Source organism: Gopherus flavomarginatus, chromosome 10, assembly GCF_025201925.1.
Source record: "Gopherus flavomarginatus isolate rGopFla2 chromosome 10, rGopFla2.mat.asm, whole genome shotgun sequence".
Classification (NCBI taxonomy): Eukaryota; Metazoa; Chordata; order Testudines; family Testudinidae; genus Gopherus; species Gopherus flavomarginatus.
The window spans coordinates 17,883,945-17,907,885 of NC_066626.1; the positions used below are offsets into that span (position 1 = coordinate 17,883,945).

Here is a 23,941-nt window from a genome sequence, read left to right on the forward strand (position 1 = left end):
TTCTAAGCAAGCACATTTATTCTTATGGTGAAAGCACTACAGAGAAACCAAATTAAATAAAAGACCCTACAGGCATGCTAATAAGCATACCAGAGATCAGCTCAACTCCAGTCTTGAGGTCTGGTGGGAGTCAATCCTTCAGACCCCACCAAAGTTTTTTTTTTTTTTTTTTTCCCCTGTAGTAACAGTTTCATAACAGCCTTAGCTCAGAACTTGCACCCCCATGGAAGAGGTTAATCTTTCCTTTATACAGCTTGGACCTTTTGATCTTGAGATTCCAGGAACAGATATTCAGTAGACAACGGTCCTCCCCTTCAGGCATAGCTTCAAAAGGCAGGGTGTTTGCATTACCAGAAGTGGGGAATTAGCATTAACCTCTCCATAGTGTTTTTCCCAGGAAATCCACTTCACATGTATTGTCCCCCAAATCCATCCTTGTTTGGCATCTTTCAGTGGTCCTTTGATCATCTGGGCCTTACATCACATCTCCCCTGTAGCCTGATTGATTATTGCAACACACACTTGTGCCAGATAACAGATTCTTTATTCAGACAGCTGCTTAGAGTTAACTAAGAAGATGAAATTGGCGAAAAACACAAAGAAACTCTGAGGTTTAGTTAATACAAACAAATGTAATTGAAATCATAGAGAAATTAATATATACAAGTATAATTTAAGTACAGTAAAGTGGTTTCCTGTATTGTCCATCCTTGCAATCTAAACTTATGCATACACACAACCTTTTGGAGATGAAGAAGTCAGTGAAGCACATCAGACAGTTGGTCCTGATTCAGTTTACAACATTGCGGGGATCTGATGAACCCACAGAGAACTAGAGAACTAGACCAGATATTTTATATGCCTCTTTTATGTAACAATCCAGCTATACGAACACATCAAGTCACTTTCCATGACCATAATAGTTTATACTTGTCCATCATCCATATGTAGCATTCTGGGTATCCATAATTAATCTTCCAATAATTAATATTAATAATGTTCATCAATAATTTCTTAATTCCTATACATCAGTGTGATCTAACTACCTGTCTGCCTGGTTACTATGTTGCCAAATGCCCCCAACCACCTAAATGCAGAATTACTTTTGCAGTACTGCAGAGTACCTGTACTACTGTTGTTTCTTGTTTACCTCTGAGAGTGCAGAATTCAGGAGCTGGGGTTCACTTCTCAGGCCTGCATTATTGTTGCTAAAATGCAGACTGAGCATCACTAAATCAAGCTAGGCTTCACAGTAATAAAAAAAGGTCCTAACCATAGCAAAACCTAATAATCCTAATTATTCTCTCACGCTATTGAGATTGTTGATTAGGAGGAGCAGCCCCAACCATGATTTGGGATTCATCTCTGGCTACTGCAGGACTGCTTGACGCCTGCAGGGACCAATCTTTTTCCTCGTACAACTTTAATTGATTAGCGTGATAAAACTTATTCCCGTTTTGGTCATTACCCATGTCATGCAAGAATTGATTGTATGCGTCCATTGTAATTCCTTTTATTTGGAAGGTAATGGTTTGCCATATTTGATGTTTTGGCAATTTCATGTTGTGTCTAGTCATTGCTTTGAAAGGGATTAACTGGTTGAAAATGCAGGGGTTGCTCTAAGAGCCATTAAAATTATGGGAATTAAAATGTGGTAATTTTTCCATGGGTACTCACTGGCTTTCTTAACATCAGTTTGATGGTTTGATTTGTTTGTTCCACCAGATGACTGTGGGTGGGGTGGGATGTGGAATTAAAGCTGTGAATTTCTAACAGTGGTAAAGAATTTCAAAGACCATTTCCCCCAAAGTGACTTTCTTGGTCAAATTCTATCCTTGTTGGGAGTCCCAAGTGAGAGAGAACCTGTTCTTCCAAAGCCTTGACACCCTGACTATGTTGGAAGCAGTATTGCTCTTTAAGGAAAAGGCTTTTACTTGCTGAGAGAAAGGGATTCCATAAATGACCAGTTTCCTTTTATAAAATTCTTAGATTTGAAACTAGTTCTTTTTGAGAGATCAGTACAGAACTGACCAGAAACGTGAGAGAGCATGACCACATCATGCACCCTGGGGCCATCTCTTTGCCAATGCAGCAGATTGTGCGGTTGCTGCCCAGCTTTAATTAACCAACCTATAATTAACCAGCCCAGACACCTTAGCATATCCATCACAGGCTAATCCAAGGTGGAGCACTCAAGATTAGGTCCAGGTCTATGGTCACCAACCCCATGTTCTTCTTCAAGTGCTTGCTCATGTCCATTCCATATTAGGTGTGTGCTCACCACATGCACTGGTGCCAGAAGTTTTTCCCTTAGCAGTATCCATGGGGAACTGGCTCAGGCACCCTCTGGAGTGGCGCCTGCATGGTGCGATATAAGGGGCGCCCCCCTACCCTCAGTTTCTTCTTGCTGCCAGTGATGGTGCTAGAACTGCCGCTGCTTTGGCTAGCTTTCACTTAGTTCAGTCTCTCTCTGGAAGGTTTCTTTGTAAAATAGTTATATGTAGTTTAGTAAATAGTTGCTCCCGGATGGGACTCAGCCTGGGGACGGGACATGCCCCAATCCTCAGGCTTTAAACCATGCAATCATTGTAAACAGCCTATGCTCATCAGCAACCAGCACATTAGCTATTTAAAGTGCCTGAGAGGAGGACACATAAGAGACAAGTGTTGCATCTGTAAGTCATTCAAACCCAGAATGAAAAAGGAGAGAGACATCTGTCTCTGGGCACTCCTGATGGAGTCGGCGCTGATCCTGGCACCGGAGCAGAGGTCTAACTTGACCCCAAGCACTGCAGCGTCGGTACGGAGCGCCCTGCCGGTGCCATCTACGGGCCAGCACCGATCCCACTCCATAGCCCCAGCCAAGCAGCCCAAGAGGTCTGTAAGGGGAAGATCTCCCACTTCCCATAAGGGAAAGAAGAGGGCTGGAGGAGAGCCAAGATCCACGCTGGGAGGTTCGACACCTCCGCCAGGGAGTCGGGCCCCAGCTCATGTCAAGTGGTCAAGCTCCTCCTGTACTATGCCTGCCACACTGGACAGTGACGAGGGCCTCCATCAACTCAAAGTCTCAAATCCCGAGGCCCTGCAGGCAGCGCAGGAGATCCTGACACTACTGGTGCCGCCCACACCAGCTCGGTGGTACCCAAGCCCAGGGGTAAACCTGCCTTGGGATCATCCCCACCGAGCAGCGCTGCTGCCCATTGTGGGAGACATCACTCCAGTGCTCGCCTGCATGGAGCCGTCATGCCTTGGACTTTGAAAGGAAGGCTCAGAGAAATCATCTTCAGTCTCCGGACCCTGGACATCGACAGTGGGATTTGAGGCGTGGCTCGCCGGTAACCTGCCACAGACTGGAGGCACACAGCCCCCTGCATGAGTGTCAAGACCGACCCATCGGGTCTCCAACGTCTTGGCACCAGTCCTGCAACCCATTGGTGAAACAGGGTCGCTGGTCACCCACCCAGTGGCACCCGTTGCTGAGAGGCAAATCCCTTGAGCGAGGAGATTCATTCGACAACTAGCCCACTCTGACTCCTGGTCCTGCTCTAGATCCCAGTACAGGTCAAGCAGCATGAGGTCTACCAATGCAGATCCGCTGAACAGCGAAGATCCACAGGGTCCTGTGGGGAGAACTCGTCCTGATCAGACAGATCAGCATTGAGGCACAGTGGCTGGCACCATGGTGAGGAGGGCCGCCGGGCCCGCCACATATGGTCACTCCACAGCATCCGTTCCACTTACAACTCCGGTGCTGAGCAGGAATCCCTAGTAGCAGGACAGGCACCAGTGGTACCGTCAACCTCATCAGCACCACAACCAACCACGTGGCCTCCGGGCTAGTGGCTGGCAGCGTGATACCCCCAGAATCCAGGGGTGTTCACCCAGCCTTCCCAGACCACCCGATTGGTGGCAGGGGGCTTCAGATAGGCCATCGGTCACAGCATCTCGCCCTCCTCAGGAGGTGGAGGCCCCACAGAGGAAGATCCTGCCCCCCCCCCCCGACCCACTGCTGGCTTCGACCTCATCGCCGGACGAAACGATTACGGGTCCCTGTCACAAAGTTCCGCCAGATAATGCCAAGGCTCATCAGGAGCTTTTGAAGAGGGTCGCCTCTAACCTAGGGCTCCAGGCAGAGGAATTTGAGGAGCCGTCGGACTCACTGTTTGCCGATTGTCAGAGCCCACTCGAGAGCGCAGGCATCTTCCGTGGCCTTCCTGGTGCACTTCCCTATCCAGGACATATGTAGAGCTGCAACGTGGTCCTCTGTTCACATGTTTACCGCACATTATGCCATCACTCAGCAGACCAGGGATGACGCAGGGTTCAACAGAAGTGTGTTGCAATCTACACGTCTGTGAACCCCTGCCCACCTCCATGGGTACTGCTTTGGAGTCACCTAATATGGAACGGACATGAGCAAGCACTTGAAGAAGAAAAGACAGTTACCTTTTCTGTAACTGATTTTCTTTGAGATGTGTTGCTCATGTCCATTCCACAACCTCCCTTGTCGGAGTTCCCGGCAAGAAGGAACTGAGGGTGGGGGAGCCAGCAGCGCCCCTTATACCGTGCCATGTGGGCGCCACTCCAGAGGGCACCTGAGCTGGTCCCCTATGGATAATGCTGAGGGAAAAACTTCAGTTACTGGTGCATGTGGCGAGCACATACACCTAATGTGGAATGACATGAGCAACACATCTTGAAGAGCCCCAGTTATGGAAAAGGTAAACTGTCTGTCTTAGCTGGGACCTGATCCTTTTGAATTTGCATTAAATTAATTACGTATAACAATAAATAATGTATATTTTTTAGTTTTTAAAGCACTTTAGCTATTACACATTTATCACTATCAATACTGCATTAATATTTTTTGGTTTTGATGAACTTATGAATTTTCATTTGGGTTTTGCCGAACGACTGGCTATATTGTTTTACACACCCCAAATCAAAATTAACAGTAGTTTGAACAAAAGTTTAATAAATAAAATAAACATTTATAATTCATTGAGGCAAAACATAGCTATATTCATAACTGAGATTAACAAAAGAATGTAATTGCCATTACAAGAATTTTAATAATGGTGGTTATAATTTAATTATAATATAATTTTGGTACCACATTAATTCAATCTTTTTTTGTACCATTGCACATAAAAATGTTTTTGTTGCAACAAAATAAACCCCCAAGTAAAAAAACACCAATGAGAGTCATGTGACATAAACCATATCTAGGGACACAAGCTGGGTGAGGTAAAAAATAATTTTATTAGATGAACTTCCGCTGCTGAGAAAGAAGTTGGTCTAATAACAGATATTACCTCACCCACCTTGTCTCTGTAATATCCTGGGACCAACATGGCTACAACAACACTGCATAAAACATAACTGACAACTAAGGACAAAACAATTTAACATTGTTTAAATACATAAAATAAAACATGAAAACGTAAATTTACTTGGATACCATATATTAAAAAAAACAAAGGGTAAAATACATACAGCCACTTAGAGGTTGCTATTTAGTGCAGGTCATGGAGACCTAAGAGTTAAATTTATTAATGGTCCTTAACTTAGTTGATGGCATCATTGATTGATAAAGCAGATGAGTACTGGAAATCTCTCTCATTTTAAACAGCGTAATATCTTGCAAAACTACTTGTTTTAATGGAAATAGTTTAATTAGGAGTCAAAGGTGTTTTCCCTGAACAGAGAGACAAGGTGCATGAGGTAATATCCTGGGACCAACATGGCTACAGCAGAATTTTTCTCGAATAGTCATATTCCGTGTTTTCTTAATTAAAAAACAATATTAACTTAAGCTTTGTTTAGTTAGGGAAATTAAAAGGGACTTATACAGGTTTTACAAGAAATATTTAGTCACTTGTTTTACTGAAGTGATGATTTAGGACTTATAATAATAACCGTAGCTGTTATTTGTGGGTACCAGGGACTGTTTCATACTTTCTTAAAAGGATGATCCTTGCACAAAGCAAGAAGTTGTGTGTTCCTGTTTTTTGCCATGGTTATGGTGTACGAATCCGGGATTGTATCTGGTTTGTTACCTGGAACCTTTGCGATAATAACAGACAGGAACTAATTAGTCAAGTTAAACATTTGAACCCAATGAGGTTTGTGGCTCAGTCAGTGTAAACATGCTGCCATACACACACTCACTCACTTAACTCACTCTCTCTCTCTCTCTCTCTAAGGCCACGTCCAGACTAGGTTTTAAAATCGATTTTAGATACGCAACTTCAGCTACGGGAATAACGTAGCTGAAGTCGAATTTCTAAAATCGAGGTACTCACGCGTCTGGACGGCGCGGCATCGATGTCCGCGGCTCTCCGTGTCGATTCCGGAACTCCGTTCGGGTTGATGGAGTTCCGGAATCGATGTAAGCGCGCTCGGGGATCGATAAATCGCGTCCAGACTAGACGCAATATATCGATCCCTGAGCAATCGATTTTAACCCGCCGATGCCGCGGGTTAGTCTGGACGTGCGCTAACTCTGCATACTTTAATTTACTCAAGGGTTTTTATTCCTGTTCTTTTTTTTTTTTTTTTTAACTTTCTCCCCTGTCATACTTTCAGGTCAGAGGGGTAGTGAATGGGGTTTGTTTTCTGTCTACCTTTACTTACTACTTTTGTAAATGTAAAATATATTATTTTATTTAAAGAGATACTGAACTTTATAAATTACTAATCCGTCTAAAGCATTCTAAATTAGATGTTCTGCAACAACAAAGACTGTTAATTGCTGCTGTTTAATACATTATGTAAATTTAAAATAATGATTTTGAGACTGGCTGATGGGGAACCAATTTTAATTCTGTTTAGTCAAATGTAAGTTAAAAGCAATTTGCTTCCCTTTTTAATGAACGTAGATAAAACGACCAAAACTACACATTTCCAGTTGTGTACATCAGCATATTGGCAGCTGGCCAAAGAGCTTTAAACCACATTGCACTGTTCCCTCCTTTCAGCTTTCTACCTGAAGATTACACCTGAATTACAAGTGAAAGGCACAGAAACAATGAAGGCCTTTAACTTTACACTTGATAAACTAATCAAAGAATACCTTTATGACTGTTTGCCTTTAATAATTAAAAGAGAAATAGATTTGTAGTGTGTCTGGAAAAAAGCCCAGGTAATGTACACATTTACAGAAACCTTTTTACTTCCATTACAGCTGGTGGCCCTCCTCCATGACTTACAAAATACATAGCTACACAGCCTCTCAAACCTGTGAATAACTAAACTTCCATTATTGTCTGATAAGCAGAGGTTCCTTCTTTTAAATAATTATATATACCTATGCAATTAATAATATACACCTCTACCTCGATAGAACACTGTCCTTGGGAGCCAAAAAATCTTGCCACGTTATAGGTGAAACCGAGTTTTATTGAATGTGCTTCTATCTGCCGGAGTGCGCCGCCCTGCCCCCTCAGAGTGCTGCTTTACTGCATTATATCTGAATTTGTGTTTTATCAGGTTGTGTTATATCAGGGTATAGGTGTACTGTGATGATCATTCAAACAAAGTTGTCCACCCTGTTACTACCCAATTCAAGTGCTTATAGCCTTTGAGTTGTATGCAGAGCCTTTGAGTGGCTAAAACTTTGTCATTAACAAGAGCAGGAGGTGTCCCTCCTTAGATATTGATAGGCACGTGGGTCTTCGGCCATTCCTGACTAATACTGCACATTAGAACTTCTGCAGTGAACCCTTTGCCTTCCTGTCTCAATTGCCCCCATCAAACAGTTACCCTTTCACCTTCTCACCTTAGCATGACAAATTCAAGCTGCTAATAAAGCAGACCTTAACCAGAGCAAAGCCAAATAACCCAATTATTTGGATTCTCCTTTTTGTCCCCCAGCATGTTCCAGTCTAATAAAGCTGTCAATATTGTGCCCCATAGTGTCACTAACTTCACAGCAAGCTAAATTATACACAAAATAGGGTCATAGGTCAACATATCCTTAGAGAGGTTACATACAATCCTGGCCTACAATAATACATAGTCTTTTCATTTAATGAAGTAGACTGAAAAGATATTTAAGCTTAATTTCTTTAGGTGTTTCAAGGATATGGCAGGAAATTGCCATATCTGTCACAGTTACTATTAATTATAAAAGTGGATAAAACAGGAGCAGCACCTTGTGAGAGCCAAAAGCTGCAGCTGACTTTGAGGAAGACCTAAATAAAAAAGCATTTGGACATTGAAGTACTTTGAGCTTCCCTGGCACCTGGGGAATTTTAATACTGTTTTAGTGCCAAAAGGGACCAGGTAGCTCCTCTGCTGTAAAGTGTTGTAGCTTCATTGACTTCAACGGAGCTTTACTAGTTGACACTAGCTGATGGTTGGGCCCTTTTGTCTTTTATCTTATAATTTACAGTTAGATTGTTAAGCTCTCTGGGATAGGGAGGTGGCCTCTTTGTGTTGTGTTTGTACAGCACCTAGCACAATGGTCTGTGACTAGGGCTCATGAGGGCTACAGTAATACAAAGAAACAATGGTTTTAAGTAAAGAATTAATCATTGTTTTTCTTTCTTTCTCTAATACCCTTCTCCACTCTGACCTTAACCCCTTCATTTCTTCCCTATTGTTTTCTCTTCATAGTTGTTTCTCTATGGCCTTGTCTATACTGCGCGGGGGGGAGTGGAAATCAATCTAAGATACACAACTTCAGCTACGAGAATAGCGTAGTTGAAGTCAACGTATGTTAGATCGACTATGAGTCACTTACTTCGCATCCTCGTGGCACAGGATCGATGGCTGCCGCTCCCCCATCGACTTTGCTTCCACCTCTTGCCGAGCTGGAGTTCAGCAGTCGATTGGAAAGTGATCGGGGATTGATTTATCACGTCTACATAACACGCGATAAATCGATCCCTGATAGATCGATCGCTACCTGCCGATCCGGCGGGTAGTGTAGACATACACTATTTGTTTCATCTGTTGCAGTCTATCATTTCCCTGCCCCGTAGTCCCTTCCTAGATGTTGTGGGCATCAATAAGGGTGAATACATTTTAACTGTTGGAAAAACCTGCCTCAGGAACAAGCAGGGAGACTTCTATATATTTCTGAATAGCTCTGCTGTTTCCAGGCCACCCTCACTAGACCCTACAGGTGCTGATGTAATCAAATGCGATAAACTAGAATTCTCTCTTCCGCAGAGGCTCTCCTGAACAAGGATGGATACAGTTTCAAAGTCTGAAGCTGGATCTCAGAGTTTATGGATGTTGACATACAGGGTCTGTCTCACTCTCAAATTCTAGATACTCGCATACACTTCCTCATGGCTGGCAGGGTTCATATCTGGAGTTTTTGCTCAGATCCCTCTCTTCCCAGTTCACTAATGGGATGTCTACACAGTACTGTTACCCAGGGTTAGTAGAACACGAGTTAGCAGACCTGGTGTTTGTTTACCTAGGGGTTGAGAATTGCCACTCGTTTGTAACCCCAGATTAGGAATTGTTGAACCCTGTGTCCCAACCTGGGGCTCCAGTGTCTACACTGCATTGTCCGAACCTGAATCCAATCACCTATATCCCAGACTTCCTCTCACCCTCCCAAAATGTGGCTCTTCTAGCCCTTTGTTTATGGTACAGTGTGGGCAAACTTGATCACCACTTTTGACTGTCCAGCGAACAAAGTCAGTCCATGGGATTGTGGGACACTTTTGGCAAACTCACAGAGCACAAGTTCTGTGGGGCTATGTCTACAGTACAGAGCAATAGGGCTTGAACCCTGGCTCCTAGCTCGACTCAGGCTTGGACCCTTCACCCCTCTGGGCTCCTGGAATGCTGGGTCCAAATTTTGGGTTAACGCAATTTGTGTGTAGACAAAAGGGGGGCAGATTAGTCCTTGAGTTCAGGTGTTAAGGAGGAGTTCATTGCATACCAAATGGAACAGGAGGAGAGTGGCAGGGAATTGGCTCTGCCCCCATAACACACAGTACATCTGAGCCAGCTCCCCAGAGGTGGTAATTTACTATTGGTGGAGGCCAAGGGTATATTACTGTCTCACTAGAGCCAGCTTGGAGCAGAGAAGGAATTGTGGCTTCCGGGTATATAACACTAGGTGACATAAGTGAAGAGCACACAATACAAATGGCAAATCTCCAAAGCAAGAGAGGCAGAGAACAGTTTGAGAGCACTCCATAGACTGAGATATGTCCTCATGAACCATATTTTGAATAAGGCACAAATTAGTAGGAATCTAAGTCTGTTCTATTCACAAACAGCAAAAGATCAATTGTTCACTCAGGTCTTATAAAGACCCAGCATTTGAGTGTTTTAAAATGAGACCAGTCATGACAGTACTAGACATACTATAGAGAGCAATGATGCTTGTGCAAAGAGATGGCTCTTCCAATTTCAAGTATAAACATAAGGCTTTGCCCGTACTTTTTTTCTCCTCACTTAAATTTAGTACTTTATCACCAGCTTTCCCCATATGGCGAAATCAAATTCAGAGTTGCAGGGTCACAGGAACACACAATGCTATTTCCATGAACTTGAATGGAGGAAGCAGATGGTAGCTCACCTGAACCTTTGTCAGTATTGAGGGTCGCACTGCATGGCGCATCTCAGAAATCACAACTTCTTGAGCAAGTAGAGCCTGAAAATGCTGTCAACATTTTAAAACTCACTATTCATCTCTTAAAGAGGAATGGCTATATCTGATGCTCTAATCTGGTGGTGCTCAAATGGTAGTCCACAGGAAGTCCTTGCTGTTACTGGTTGTTTAGGGCCTAACCCAAAGCCTATTGAAGCCAATGGAAAGACTCCCATTGGCTTTCGCTCAGGCCACTAATGCATTTGGCTATAGTAAGGTCAATAGTGTTTCCAATAACTGCCATCTGGAGGTTTCCTATGTTAAGAAAATTGTTACTAAAAACAAACATTCTGAAAGGGCAACAATCCTTCCTGAAGCTACCGGCACCATTTTTTGAATACACTTTCAACAGCGTTTCCTTAGGAGTAGGCCAAATCTGGTGCTCTGCAGACGAGCTGCACCAAACCCATGAACTGTATACGTCCTACCTAAGCCATCAGAATGCGCCTAAAGTGGGCTTTGGGCCAGCCCTCTGCACTGTGGCAAATCTCCCCCCAAGGAGACAGCTAACTTTGCACATAAATGTCTATTTGCAAACGGGAAAAGTTGGTAGCTTTGATTCTACTACAAATATTCTTACTCTCACAGGGGAGGTTAGAGATTGGTGACTGGAAACCTTTGCATTTGCTTCCCTGAAGCCAGCAGCAAAACTCCCACTGACCTCAATGAGAACAAACCCAGACCCTATATTTGAAACACAGAACCCATGAGTGGTGCTGCATTTTAAATACTCAATCTGAGACATGGGCTGGGCAAACATTGCAGGAGACTGAAGTCCTCTGTCCAGCCAACAGGTACTCTTGTGGGCAGAAACAGTGCAAATGTCCCCATGCTGTCCTGCCACTTTGCCTCAATCCTTTCTTTGACTAGCTTTTCAAAGGAAAGAATAATCCATGCTTTCCACCCATACATTCCTTAGGCTGCATGATGAGACAGCCGAAAGTTGCCAGCTGTGATTGTGGCTTTTGTTTTGTCCATGTTTATTCACTTGGAACTGGCTTGAGGCTACCCAATTCATTTCACGTACACCAACCAATGACTGTCAAACTTTACATTATTTCCAAGCTGGGCTGGGTTCCTGTATCATATAGAGACAAAAGCTCCCTGGCTCAGAATCACCTCATCCTCTGGTTTATGGTGTATAAGAAACAGTGGAGGCAAGGACACAGATCCTCAACTGATGTAAATGAAGTCACTGAATTACACCAACTAGGGATCTGGCTCAAAAAGTTGTGTGTAGAATGCGTGTTTTTCAAACTTTCAGCTCTATCTAAAATTTAGGGGCAAATTCTGACCTCAGTTCTACCCCATCGACTTTTTTTTTTTTTTTTTTTTTTTTTTTTTAGAATTTGGTCTTTCATGCTCACGTTGAATATTGCTTCTTCACAGCTCATGGTTTATTAATAATAAGAACTTCATTTCCTTCTGGCTTCTTTTACAAGTAGTTATTTTACTTTCCCTTAAGGTGCAAATAAAAAAAAAATTCTCACCCACTCCGTCATTCTTCCAAATGAACCTATTCTGAACAGTGACTAATTAACTTTTCGTAATTGTAGGATTTCCGGCTGTCTTTGTAGGAGCCTGGGCAGTGGTCCGTGCAACGCTGGCAGATGCAAGGTAAGCGGCAAAGAAGCAGAAGGCGCTTTGATCTATCTGTTTATGGAAAGCAATCAGATTTGTTTTAATCTCTCCATTCCTGCATGTACCGCTGATCACGTGCTCCCATTCTTACCTGCAAAGTGTCATTTTACACAGCAAAAGATAGAATGCCTGGGTCGATGGTGGAAACCTTAATGTAAAAGAGAGGAAAAAATGATGATAAAAATAAAGGGCCAGCTCATCTGCTGCTCTGATTTAGCGTGGCTCCACATGTACTGAAGAGAATAACGGCCTGCATAACCCTAATTTTCCTTTTTTTACATTCTGTGTTGCAAAACTGAGAGATGATAATGGGATCTCATTTCCTGAAGGGCCGATAGTAAGTTAAATGCCCAAAGCAAATAATTCCTATTGGTCTGATAACTCATTGCTGTGGAGATCCTCACTGTGATTATAAATGTGTTTCTAAAGGATTTAAAATTAGACATGGCATTTAGATAGTGGGCAATAAAATAGCTGTGTGTGCAGCTAGAGCACTGAAAATGGTGTGTCATTTCCACTATGGATCTTTTTCTGTTATATACAGTTCACACTCAATGAGACCAAATATTGGGTTAGCCAGTGTTCAAACAACTGTTTATCCGAGGCCTCATGGTTCATAAGATATTGGACCTTAAGCCTGCCATTAACCCAGGATTGAGTACTGATTGGCAGACATATCAAGCCAGTGAAATTCTGGGGGTGGAAATTTTATGTTAGCGGGGAAAGAGAGGAACTCTCCTGACAGGCTGTTTCTCTAAGCTAGTAGTAGCTGAAGCTGCTCGGATGTTTGAAATATTAAAAATAGGTGGTACTGAGGGACTAGTGGGGAGAGGGCAAGTGAGAAAGTCAAAGTTGTATGATCAATGTGATTTATCACATGGTTCCATAGTTTAGCACAGGGGTGTACATACACACACACGATCCATATACACTATTACCCATTTTCAAAAAAAGGGGCCCCCAAGTTGGCTTCTAGGTCTGGAGAGATTAAAACATCCAAAGGTTTGCACTTACAATTAGAGATAAATGCAAATAAGAGAATTTGCATTTCATACTCCCAAACTCTCTGGACAGCCGAGAGCCAGGCATGTAGGGTGGGCTTTTCAAACGCACTCAGTCTGGGCCTCCTGGCTGCCACTGAGGTCAGTGGAGCTTTTACTGTTGACTTCAACAGGAGCAGGGTATTCTGTTGCTGAGTGTTTTTGAAAGTCCCATCACAAAAAACAAGGAGATAAGAGAAGTCATTCAACACTCCACGTGCATGTCGTTCATCAATTTCAACTACCCTCAACTACCCTTTCATCACCCACAGCCCACATATATGCCTATGCCTCCATCCTGAACAACCAGCGAGCACCCGGGCACTGTGCCTATTGTTATTGGTTATGCACTGATTGTGTTTTGTTTTGTTTATCACTCTGTTCATACTGGTATGAGTAAGTGAGATCTGGTGTCAGACTGCAAACAGGAGCAGGGAGCTTTGTTTCTCTGTAATTTTTAGGGTGACGGAGGAATCAGTGATCTATGTTGCCAGTGATTTTTTTAAATACAGAAATGTCAGAATTGAAGGCCTGCATAGGTGAGCTAGTTTATTGATTTAAAGATGCAGGTTGGGTTGTTCCAGCTGAAGGCTGGAGAGACATAGTTGTGGGTGGTGGAACGTGAGAATGAGAGCTAATGAATGGAGTGGAGATGGGGTGTGGAATGACTTAGCTGCTCCTTTTCTTGCTTTCCGGCAATCTGGCATAGCAACCTTCTCTCAAAGGTTATGAAGATGCTGTTTTGGGTGGGAGTTTTCCATGGTTTTAATAAGGCTGCTACTCAAAGGGGCCTGACCCAAAGCCCATTGAGGCTTTTCACGCCTGTGAATCAGTCCCATGGATAGCTGTCAAGGTCGACATGTAAAATCTCTTGTGTACCCTGCTGCAGAGCTCCAGTGTCCTCCATAAGTTCACCTCTTCCCCGGCCTTGCTTCTCATGTAGGCCCCTGAGTGCGTCATAGTAAAGAAAACTTGGAAAGGGAAAGCTCCACGATCAGTGCACTTTCCTGACTCTAATTGTTTTTTGTCACTATTTCTGTGTCCCAAAGAGAAATCAAGAGACGATCTAACAGTAACAATTCCAACCTCAAACAAATGGCTATTAAGTGGACAACCTGGCGCTAACACTTGCCCTCGCATTCAGCTGAAATGAGGAATAATATGAGCTGCTACTGAGCAATATCTGTGACCTTATTTCATGCTCTCACTCTCTGCATCAATATGTGCAGAAAATTATTCTTTCCTCCCAGAGCTTTACTTTTGTCTGTGTAATAATTGCTGAGGATTTGCTTTGCTGAATGTCAATAGTTCAAAACTTCGTTAGGCAGTAGGAATTGTTCAGAGCAATTTACTACCAGGCATCACTTTCACTACCCACAAATATATACTGAGCTGGGCTGGAAAAGTCTTTGTTCATGTCCTAGAAGAAAGGCACATTGTGTATTCAGACACACATTTGCTCAGCATGAGTGATAGGTAGAGTGACCCTATTTCTCTATGCTAAATATGGACCACCTCATAAAATTGCCATTGAACTTGCTTGACTATGAGAAATCAGTCAGAAATATGCAGGATAAACATTCAAATTAACATCAGGTTGACTGAGCCCCTGTTAAAAAGAAATACTGTGTAGCTGGATTCTTTTTATTTACCTTCTTATCGTTAAGGCTTTAGGGTTCACGGGGAGACGTGACATACACACACTCCCGTACACCTCTCTCTCACACCGGAGAGGTGGGGGTTTGACCAATCCGACGCTCCCTGCCTGGCACTCTCCACCCTCCGTGCCTGGCTGGGCCTCCGGGATGGACCCACCTCTCCTGGTACCTGCCACTGCATCTTCCTGAGGCAATGTGTGGGAGGCATGCAGGGTCACCTGGCTCTCTCCTCACACCACCCACTTCCCTGTGGCTGGAAGCAGCTTGTCCCTTCCTACCTGCACAGTGTTGAAAGGCAGCTAACACCTCCAGGCTATAGCATGGGCAGGAAGAGGTTAAGCCCTAAGGAAGCATTGTGCACCAGGACCCGGAGAACCTGACTGCAGGGGCTTCAGTGAACATGGCCAGAGAGGTGGCTCAGCAGGGCAGAGTGCCTAAGGGACAAAGCAGCTCCGTACTCCCTGTACTCCATACAGGGCCCAGGGCAGGGAGGCAGGTGGTGGGCAAAGAGGGTGCTAAGCCCCTGCCTGGGTGCTTGCTGTGGAGCCTGCAGGGTCAGAGTGTGAACAGACTGGAAATCACTTTCCTCCCCACCACTGCCACTCCAAAGCTTAGCTGAGGGGTGGAGAAGTTTCCCCATGCCAGTTCTGTGAGGTGCTTTGGCACATGCTGGGCTTGGCTCCTCCTGGCCGGAGTCCTGGGCCAGAAGGTCTTGGACTTTCTCAGGGCGCTGGCCCAGCCAGAGGCAGTGGGGGAAGGTAGGAGCTTGCTGGCCAGGCTGTTGGTGAGCTGAGCACTAGGACCTGGGGGCTGGGTCTCCGCACAGTGCTGGGAGCGGGATGCGCCCTGCTGCTGGGGAGATGGAGGGTCAGCTGGGCTGGGGTGGTGGTGAAGGGGCAAAGCAAGGAGAAGACAGAGGGGGAGCACATAAAGGGTAGCTGGGTGGTTAGCAGAGGCAACACATAACCTAATAAAGTAGTATCGGCTGCAAACAGGATGGGGGGTGGGTGGGTCCTGCTTGCTGAGAGCCGACATACAGCGTGGGCTGCGCTGACAGAGCAACCAGCTCCATGCGCTGCAGCTTTGCCCCTCCGCCAGCCTTGCACACCCACCCCAATCGTCAACCACTGGACCTCCCCACTTACTGCTGGTGGGTGGGCGGGCAGCTGGAGAGCAGGGATCCGGCCAGTAGCAGGACCTGCCAGTAGGTGAGGAGACAGAAAATACAGGACAATTTTCCTGTTTTTAAGAAAAAGTTGGGACACCTTCAGGAGAGCTGAAATAGTGGACTGTCCCTTTAAAAACAGGACGTCTGGTCACCCTAGTGATAGGGGATTTGGAATGTCTGGGTCCACTCCCAAATTTCTTTTTGAGATATTGGACCAGATCCTTGACTATATTTCAACTGCTTTGTATTGACCTAAAGGGGCATCACTGATTCCCTGAATGTAAAACACCCCCTGAGTAGTATGAAGTGAACATTTCCATAGGCCGCCCACAGTCCCCTCCCCCTGTGTCAGAGGTATGTTGGGAGCAGGGAAAGGTGGGGACTCATAGACTTTAGGGCCAGAAGGGAACATCACGATGATTTAGTCTGACTTGCAGGCCATCGAACCTCACCTGCCCACTCCTGTAATAAACCCCTAACCTCTTGCTGAGTTACTGAAGTCCTCAAAGCATGATTTAAAGACTTCGAGTTCTCACTTACATAGTTTACACCTGCAAGTGACCCATGCCCCATGCTTCAGGGACAGGCAAAAAATCCCAGGGTCTCTGCCAATCTGATCCAGGAGAAATTCCTTCCTGACCCCAAATATGGTGATCAGTTGGACACTGAACAAGACCCAACGGCCAGGCATCTGGGAAAGGATTCTCTGTAGTAACTTGGAGCCCGCCCCATCTAGGGTCCTATCACCGGCTGTTGGAGTTAGTTGCTGCTAGCAGTTGCAGAATGGTGTAACAGAGCTAGGAGCAGAACACACAACACTTTAGATGATTTGTGCCCTTAAGGGATCGCTCCAGTATCAGCAGTTTGGAAAGGTGGCTTTGAGCCACCTTTTTCTCACCCTCTCCTTAGATGCTCTGAGCATGAGTCCAGGGAAGTGCAGAATTTGGTCTGAAAATGCGTACGACAGAAGCTGCTGTGTTACGCCTGCATTGAAATCACCGGGAAAGGGGCTTTCAGGCAGCATACGTGGCATGGTAAGTACGCCACCCAGGGAGAGATGTAATATCTCACCCCCCCAATCTCCCATTCCCACCTAGCTGTGCTTGCTGGTGCACAGTGATGGCTGTAGGACCATGTCCCTAAATTCTGCATACCCTTCTCCCCACACGGCAGCTAGTATCTGTGAGGATCCCAGAAGGGGAGCTGGGCATGTGCTCATCAGATACATTGTGTCTGGTTCATGAACATGGAGACCAGATGGGAGGGGAAATGTGCCCTGCATCCTTTCCTTGTGCATCCACATGAGGGCCAAGCAGCCAGACCGTGATGGGGCTTTTAACTGAGGCACCTTAAAGGACACATATAAAGATCCCCCCTGCAAATCAACAGTGGAACTCTAGTTTTACAATAAAACATACAAACTATAAAAAAAAACCCATCTTAGAACCTTCTTTCCATTGTGTGATGAGATTCATTGCACTTAAAGTCTGTGGTAAGGAAGAAAGCAGTGAAATCCGTGGTGGCTAATGAAAAACATCATCGCCGAGGAGAGACAGCTGTACCTCTACAGGAAACAAAGGGTAGCTGCTCCTTTAATGTAGAAGATGTCTATGAAGCTTTGATGTGAAAATCCTATAAAGAAGCCACTATTCCCATTCCTGCTGGCAATTGCAAGTGTTATTTTCAGGCTTGACCACTAGAGGGCTGCTGTTTTGCAAGGGCACAGCATGAGTCACCAAACCTAAGTGGCGATGTGACCCCATGTGCCGGGTCACAATGCTTGGAGTGCAGTTTCTGTGGGTGCATTTTGAACCCATGTTTAAGCCTCTCCCTGCCACTTTCCTTCATGCAACACATCAAGGTGGGGAAAAAAAATGCCTTTGAAACCTGAATTATGGACCCAGCTGTCACAGAGTAAAATATTCCAAAGATGTACAGGGCCTGATCTTCGGTCCCCAGATAGGACCAGATTTGGTGCATGTGCAAGTGAGCAGCTAATATGCATCCCCTCTCTGGAGGAGCTTACACAAATCTCTGATTTGCCCTGACATAATTATTTTTTTGAATTCCATGACTGGATTTATTGGTATATTTCCACTAATAGGTTGCAGATCTCTCGAGGCATCAAGATAATCTTGTGTAGTTCTGGGGTGGAACCAGTGGTCATGGTACATAGGTACCAGTGACATAGGGAAGGGTAAGAGAGACGCTCTGGCAGCCAAATTTAGGCTGCTAGGAAAGAGACTGAAATCCAGGACCTCTATGGTAGCATTCTCAGTTCCACGTGCAGGGCCAGGTAGGCAGGCAGAGCTTCAGAGTGTCAATGCGTGGATGAGACGATGGTGTAGAGAGGAGAGGTTTAGATTTATTAGGAACTGGGGAAACTGTTGGGATGGGGGAAGCCTATACAGGAAGGATGGGCTCCACCTAAACCAAAGTGAATCCAGACTGCTGGCACTTAACATTAAAAAGATTGCAGAGCAGTTTTTAAACTAAGAAATGGGGGAAAGTCGATTGCTGCAGCGGAGCGTGTTGGTCAGACAGAGACTTCTCTTAGAGGAGAGTCTATTGATAGAGATTCTCTAGGTTCTAGTCAGGAGCAGAGGATGGAAGAGGATAATGTAAGGGCCACATCAGATGAGAAACATTCACATAAAAAAGAATCGGACACATTGGAAAAGGGCAGACTAATAAACAGTGACAAGTTTTTAAAGTTCTTGTACACAAATGCTAGAAGTCTAAATAATAAGATGAGTGAACTAGAGTGCCTCGTGTTAAAGGAGGATATTGATATAATAGGCATCACAGAAACCTGGTGGACTGGGGACAATCAATGGGACACAACTATCAGAGCGGTAGCCGTGTTAGTCTGGATCTGTAAAAACAGCAAAGAATCCTGTGGCACCTTATAGACTAACAGACGTTTTGGAGCATGAGCTTTCGTGGGGGAATACCCACGAAAGCTCATGCTCCAAAACGTCTGTTAGTCTATAAGGTGCCACAGGATTCAATGGGACACAATCATTCCGGGATACAAAATATATCGGAAGGACAGAACAGGTTGTCGGAGGGAGGGCGGGGAGGGAGTGGCACTATATGTGAAAGAAAATGTAGAATCAAATGAAGTAAAAATCTTAAATGAATCCCCATGTTCCATAGAATCTCTATGGACAGTAATTCCATGCTCTAAGAAGAACATAACAGTAGGGATCTTATTATCAACCACCTGACCAGGACAGTGATAGTGACGATGAAATGCTAAGAGAGATTAGAGGGGCTATCAAAATAAAGAACTCGATAATAGTGGGGGATTTCAATTATCCCCATATTGACTGGGTACATGTCACCTCAGGACGAAATGCAGAGACAGAATTTCTTGATACTTTAAATGACTGCTTCTTGGAGCAGCTGGTACAGGAACCCACAAGGGGAGAGGCAATTCTCGATTTAATTCTGAGTGGAGCGCAGGATCTGGTCCAAGAGGTAACTATAACAGGTCCGCTTGGAAATAGTGACCATAATATAACAACATTTAACATTCCTCTGGTGGGAAGAACATCTCAACACTGTGGCATTTAATTTCAGAAAGGGGAACTATGCAAAAGTAAGGAGGTTAGTTAAACAGAAATTAAAAGGTACAGTGACGAGTGAAATCCCTGCAAGTTGCATGGACACTTTTCAAAGACACCATAATAGAGGCCCAACTTCAATGTATACCCCAAATTAAAAAACACAGTAAAAGAATTAAAAAAGAGCCACTGTGGCTTAACAATCATGTAAAAGGAGCAGTGAGAGATAAAAAGGCATCTTTTAAAAAGTGGAAGTCAGATCCTAGTCAGGTAAATAGAAAGGAGCATAAACACTGCCAAAATAAGTGTAAAAATATAATAAGAAATGCCCAAAAGGAGTTTGAAGAACAGCTAACCAAAAACCCAAAAGGTAATAAAATGTTTAAGTACATCAGAAGCAGGAAGCCTGCTAAACAACCAGTGGACAGAGCCGGATAAACTTTTTGTGCGCCTGGCGCCAAACATATTTGTGGGCCCCCCTGAGGAATGAAGAGGCTGGGAACAAGAGCACAGCGGGCAGGGTGGATTTGATTTAAATCATGATTTAAATCACTAGTTAGAAAGACTTGATTTAATCATGGGTTTCTACATAAAAGTGCATTCTTGTTGGTTGTTATAACCTTAAAACACATTCTTCACAACTCAGAGATAGCGGTAGGTTTCATTTTTAGAAGGTACACACTATACATTTTTAAACCGTGATTTATTTTGAAAACTTTTCAGATTTAGTTTTACAGCTATATCAGAAAATGAATGATTAGTTATTTCATTTACCAAAGGTAAGTGAAGCAGATATTTACGAAGTCATTGGGAGGCAAACTATCTCCAATTGAACAGATTAATCATTAGTATTTGGAGGATTTTCTTGCCAGGCTGTATTAGGAGGAAAACGTCACCAGACAAACATTTAAATTGTTTTATTTAACTAAAACAATAACGTGAAGTATTCTGGATTTTTTTCCTTCAACAGCAAACATAATATTTTAACAAAAAAAAATATGTCCCTCACTTCTCACATTTATCTCCGGACTTCTTATCCAGATCTATTCTGCCCCCAACAATCTTCTATTCATTGAACTTTTTGAAACTTTTCACTTTTAAAGAGAGGTAAAGGGTTGACCCTGTGTACACAAATTTGCAGAGGGACAGTAGAGTTGAGGTCTGTTATTTCTCACATCTATACATTATTTATTTATTTATTTATTTTAAAACATTTTTGCTATTCACAAGCATGTTACCTCTGGAGACACAAATCCACAGTTTGAGAACTACAAAACTAAGCATCTCTGATGGTATCTTCTGAGCATTGAGACCCATGGGGTAGATAGAAAAATTGACCTAAATAATCTGTACAGAAGTCTGTGGAACTCCGTAAGATTGGGTCCCTAAGCCTGTAGAACTGTTGAATGAAATTGTTTTTAATTGTTCACTTTACTAATGTAACTTCATAAGTAAAGTTTTATGAATGAAACAACATTCATTCATAAAACCAGTTACCCCAATAACTGGCTAATTGGCAATTAAGATGCTTGTTAAGAGCCATAGCTGTTCAGCCAGTTGCCCTTGTAAATTTCACTGTCAATCCAATTCCTGCTTAAATCACTGAGACTTGCACTGTTTCAGGATTGTAACTTCTGTTCATTGTTTGCCATTCATTACACTTGCCTACATTGTAACTCCTATAAACTGTTTGCCATTCACTACACTTGTCAACTTATGTTCACTGTTTGCCATATTGTAATTCAAACTCCATTTTACAATGCTCACTCCATTTTGTAAAAGCTTGCTGCAACCTTCATTTTTGCAAAACCCTGCTATAATCTTATTAGTTTAGTTTAAATGTGTGAATGAGATATGTATGGATGATGGACTCAACCTCCAGCACCAGCCTGTCCTGATGAAACAGAGTTCAAACACCAATGGTTGAAGATGCAGACAAAAGCCCTAACAAAGTAAGAAGAGTCCACCCTAAGAAGAAAAGAACAAAGGTACAATAGAAGGAAGATCAAAGCCAGGCTGAAAGTCACGTCTGCAATTGACAGATGATCAATCACACCGAACCCAGAGGCAGCGTGACACAGCAAGACCTATAGACTCTGGATTCAAACTAAAGCCTACAGAAAGGATGGGTGAGATGGAAGACTTGGAAGGGTAACGTTCTGCTGCCAACATGGGAGGGCAGACCCAGCCTTTCTTGTGCCCAGCTTTCCTGCTCAGTTAGCCGCTACAAGCTCCGATCCCAAGCTGTGAACTCAAGCCATGAACTCAAGCTATGTTCAGGACTGGTAACTATACAGCAGCTGTAGAACATCTGGTGTGCGTGTGTGTGTGCGTGCGTGTGTATGTGTGTGTGTGTGTATATATATATTAAGGTATTAGCTAGTGGTTATAGATCAAATTTTTATCATAATAAATGAGTCATCTTTGCCTTACCCCCTGAAACGATCCTGTGTAGTTTTGTCTGCATAATAAGCCATGAACTATTAGAACTCATTTACAAAACTTTTCTCAAACATTACATGAATATCTTGTCTTATACTATAGAATCATAATTTATAATCCCTATTCCATGATATAATGTATCTTAATTAAAACTATCTTTGATTGGATTTTTGAGGGGGAGAAACTATTTAAATTTTAAAAATCTGTTTTTTTTTAAGTCATTGATTTTTATCCACCCTGACAGCTGGGCATGGTGCGTGTGGGGGAAGGATTGGTCCCGAGCTGGAGTGAGGGAGGGGCCAAGGGTGAGATGAGCACAGGGGGACATGGGGGCAGGATTAGTCCTTGCTGACTTGGAGCAAGGCAGGGGCTGGGAGCAAAAACACAGTGGGGCAGGAGCTAGGGTTGGTCGTTGGAGCAAGGGAGGGGCTGGGAGTAAACTGCAAGCACAGCAGGGCTGGGGAGGGGGTAAACAGGATCCCCCCCTCACCCCTGCCCACATAGAGTGGTTACCTACCTTCTCCCTGGTTCTAGCCCATTCTCTTTGCCTCTCTCTGTACCGAGCTGAGGGTGGGGGTGCAGGGTCTGGAAGAGAGTTAGGGTGCAGGAGCAGGCTGGTAGTTGGGGTCTGGTCAGGAGCTAGAATGAGGGAGGGGGCTCAGGGTTGGGGCAGGAGGTTGGGGTGTGGAGCGCTTACCTGGGGCAGTTCCCATTCAGTGCGAGGGTTGCAGCTGGGTATGTTGAGGGGGAGGGTGCAGGAGCTCCCGTTTGGTGCTCAGGGTGGGGGTGGGGATTTGGGGGGGTGCAGGAGTCAGGGCTGAGGTCATGGGAAGGTGCAGAAGTCAGGGCAGGGGGCTGGAAATTGTGTGGGGGGGGTGCAGGGATCAGGGCTTGGGAGGCGGGCTGGGGTTGTGGAGATGCACCCAGCCCCCTGCCCTGAGCAGTTCACAGCAGGGGGCTGGAGGGGGTATGCCTTGATTCCACCCCCATTCTCAAGGCCCTGCCCCCCCTCTTCTCCACTTCCTCCTCTCTCTCCTGAACGTTATTAAATGTCCAATGCCGAGGAACAGATGGGGTAGAGGACTGAATTTTCCATGGCCTCCCTCACAAAATATATCATCACTTTGCCTTCAGTAATTATCCTTTTGAGGGGAAAACCAGGCACTGCTCTCTTTTTGCAATGTTCTGTGACCTCTTTCAGCTAAAGAAAACTTGTGAATTCTGGTGATGCAATAACTGTTTACCGCTCTCCCTGATATGGCGGTGGGGGATGAGTAAAGGTGGGGGTGCAGTGTTAAGGCCCCCCCGACCCCCAATGCCTGCACACTTCAGGGGACAGCAGCTGCTGTTGGAAGGGGTATTTCCCTCACTACTGTTAAGCCACCCAATGCTCCCAGGACTTGGAGGGACAGTAAGGCTCCTTCTCTAGCCCAGGCTGGAGCTGGGAAGAAGGACATGGGTGCTGCTGTAGAAGGTCCCTCACCCCCATTAGGAGTTGGAGCAAGGACAGGGCACCAGGGGCAAGGAGTTGGGAAATGGGAGGGGGGAACTGAGGGGGAGAGGGGACCCCGGGCAGGGCAGGGGGCACCATGGGAGGAGGATGGGGAGGAAGATCTGGGAAATGGGGACAGCCTGTAAAAAAAAAAAAAAAAAAAATCATTTCCTTCCAGAGAAACAAACTCTCCCTACCCGGGGTCCAGGCAGCGGAAGCTTCTGCTGCTGCTCTCTCCCCCACAAACAGCTGATTGGGAGCAGGTAGAGTGAGTGAGAGCAGGAGGAGTAAGTAAGAGGCAGGGGAGGGG

The 23,941-nt window shown here is 44.6% G+C and overlaps 1 protein-coding gene across 1 annotated transcript in view; it reads left to right on the forward strand.

Moving 5' to 3' along the window:
• The window catches only part of PTH2R (parathyroid hormone 2 receptor), a 76,819-nt gene that overhangs the window by 27,359 nt on the left and 25,519 nt on the right, over positions 1-23,941 (forward strand). The window contains exon 9 of the mRNA XM_050916055.1: positions 12,178-12,238. Within this exon, the coding sequence (XP_050772012.1) occupies positions 12,178-12,238 (61 nt within the window). The remainder of the gene's footprint in view (positions 1-12,177; positions 12,239-23,941) is intronic.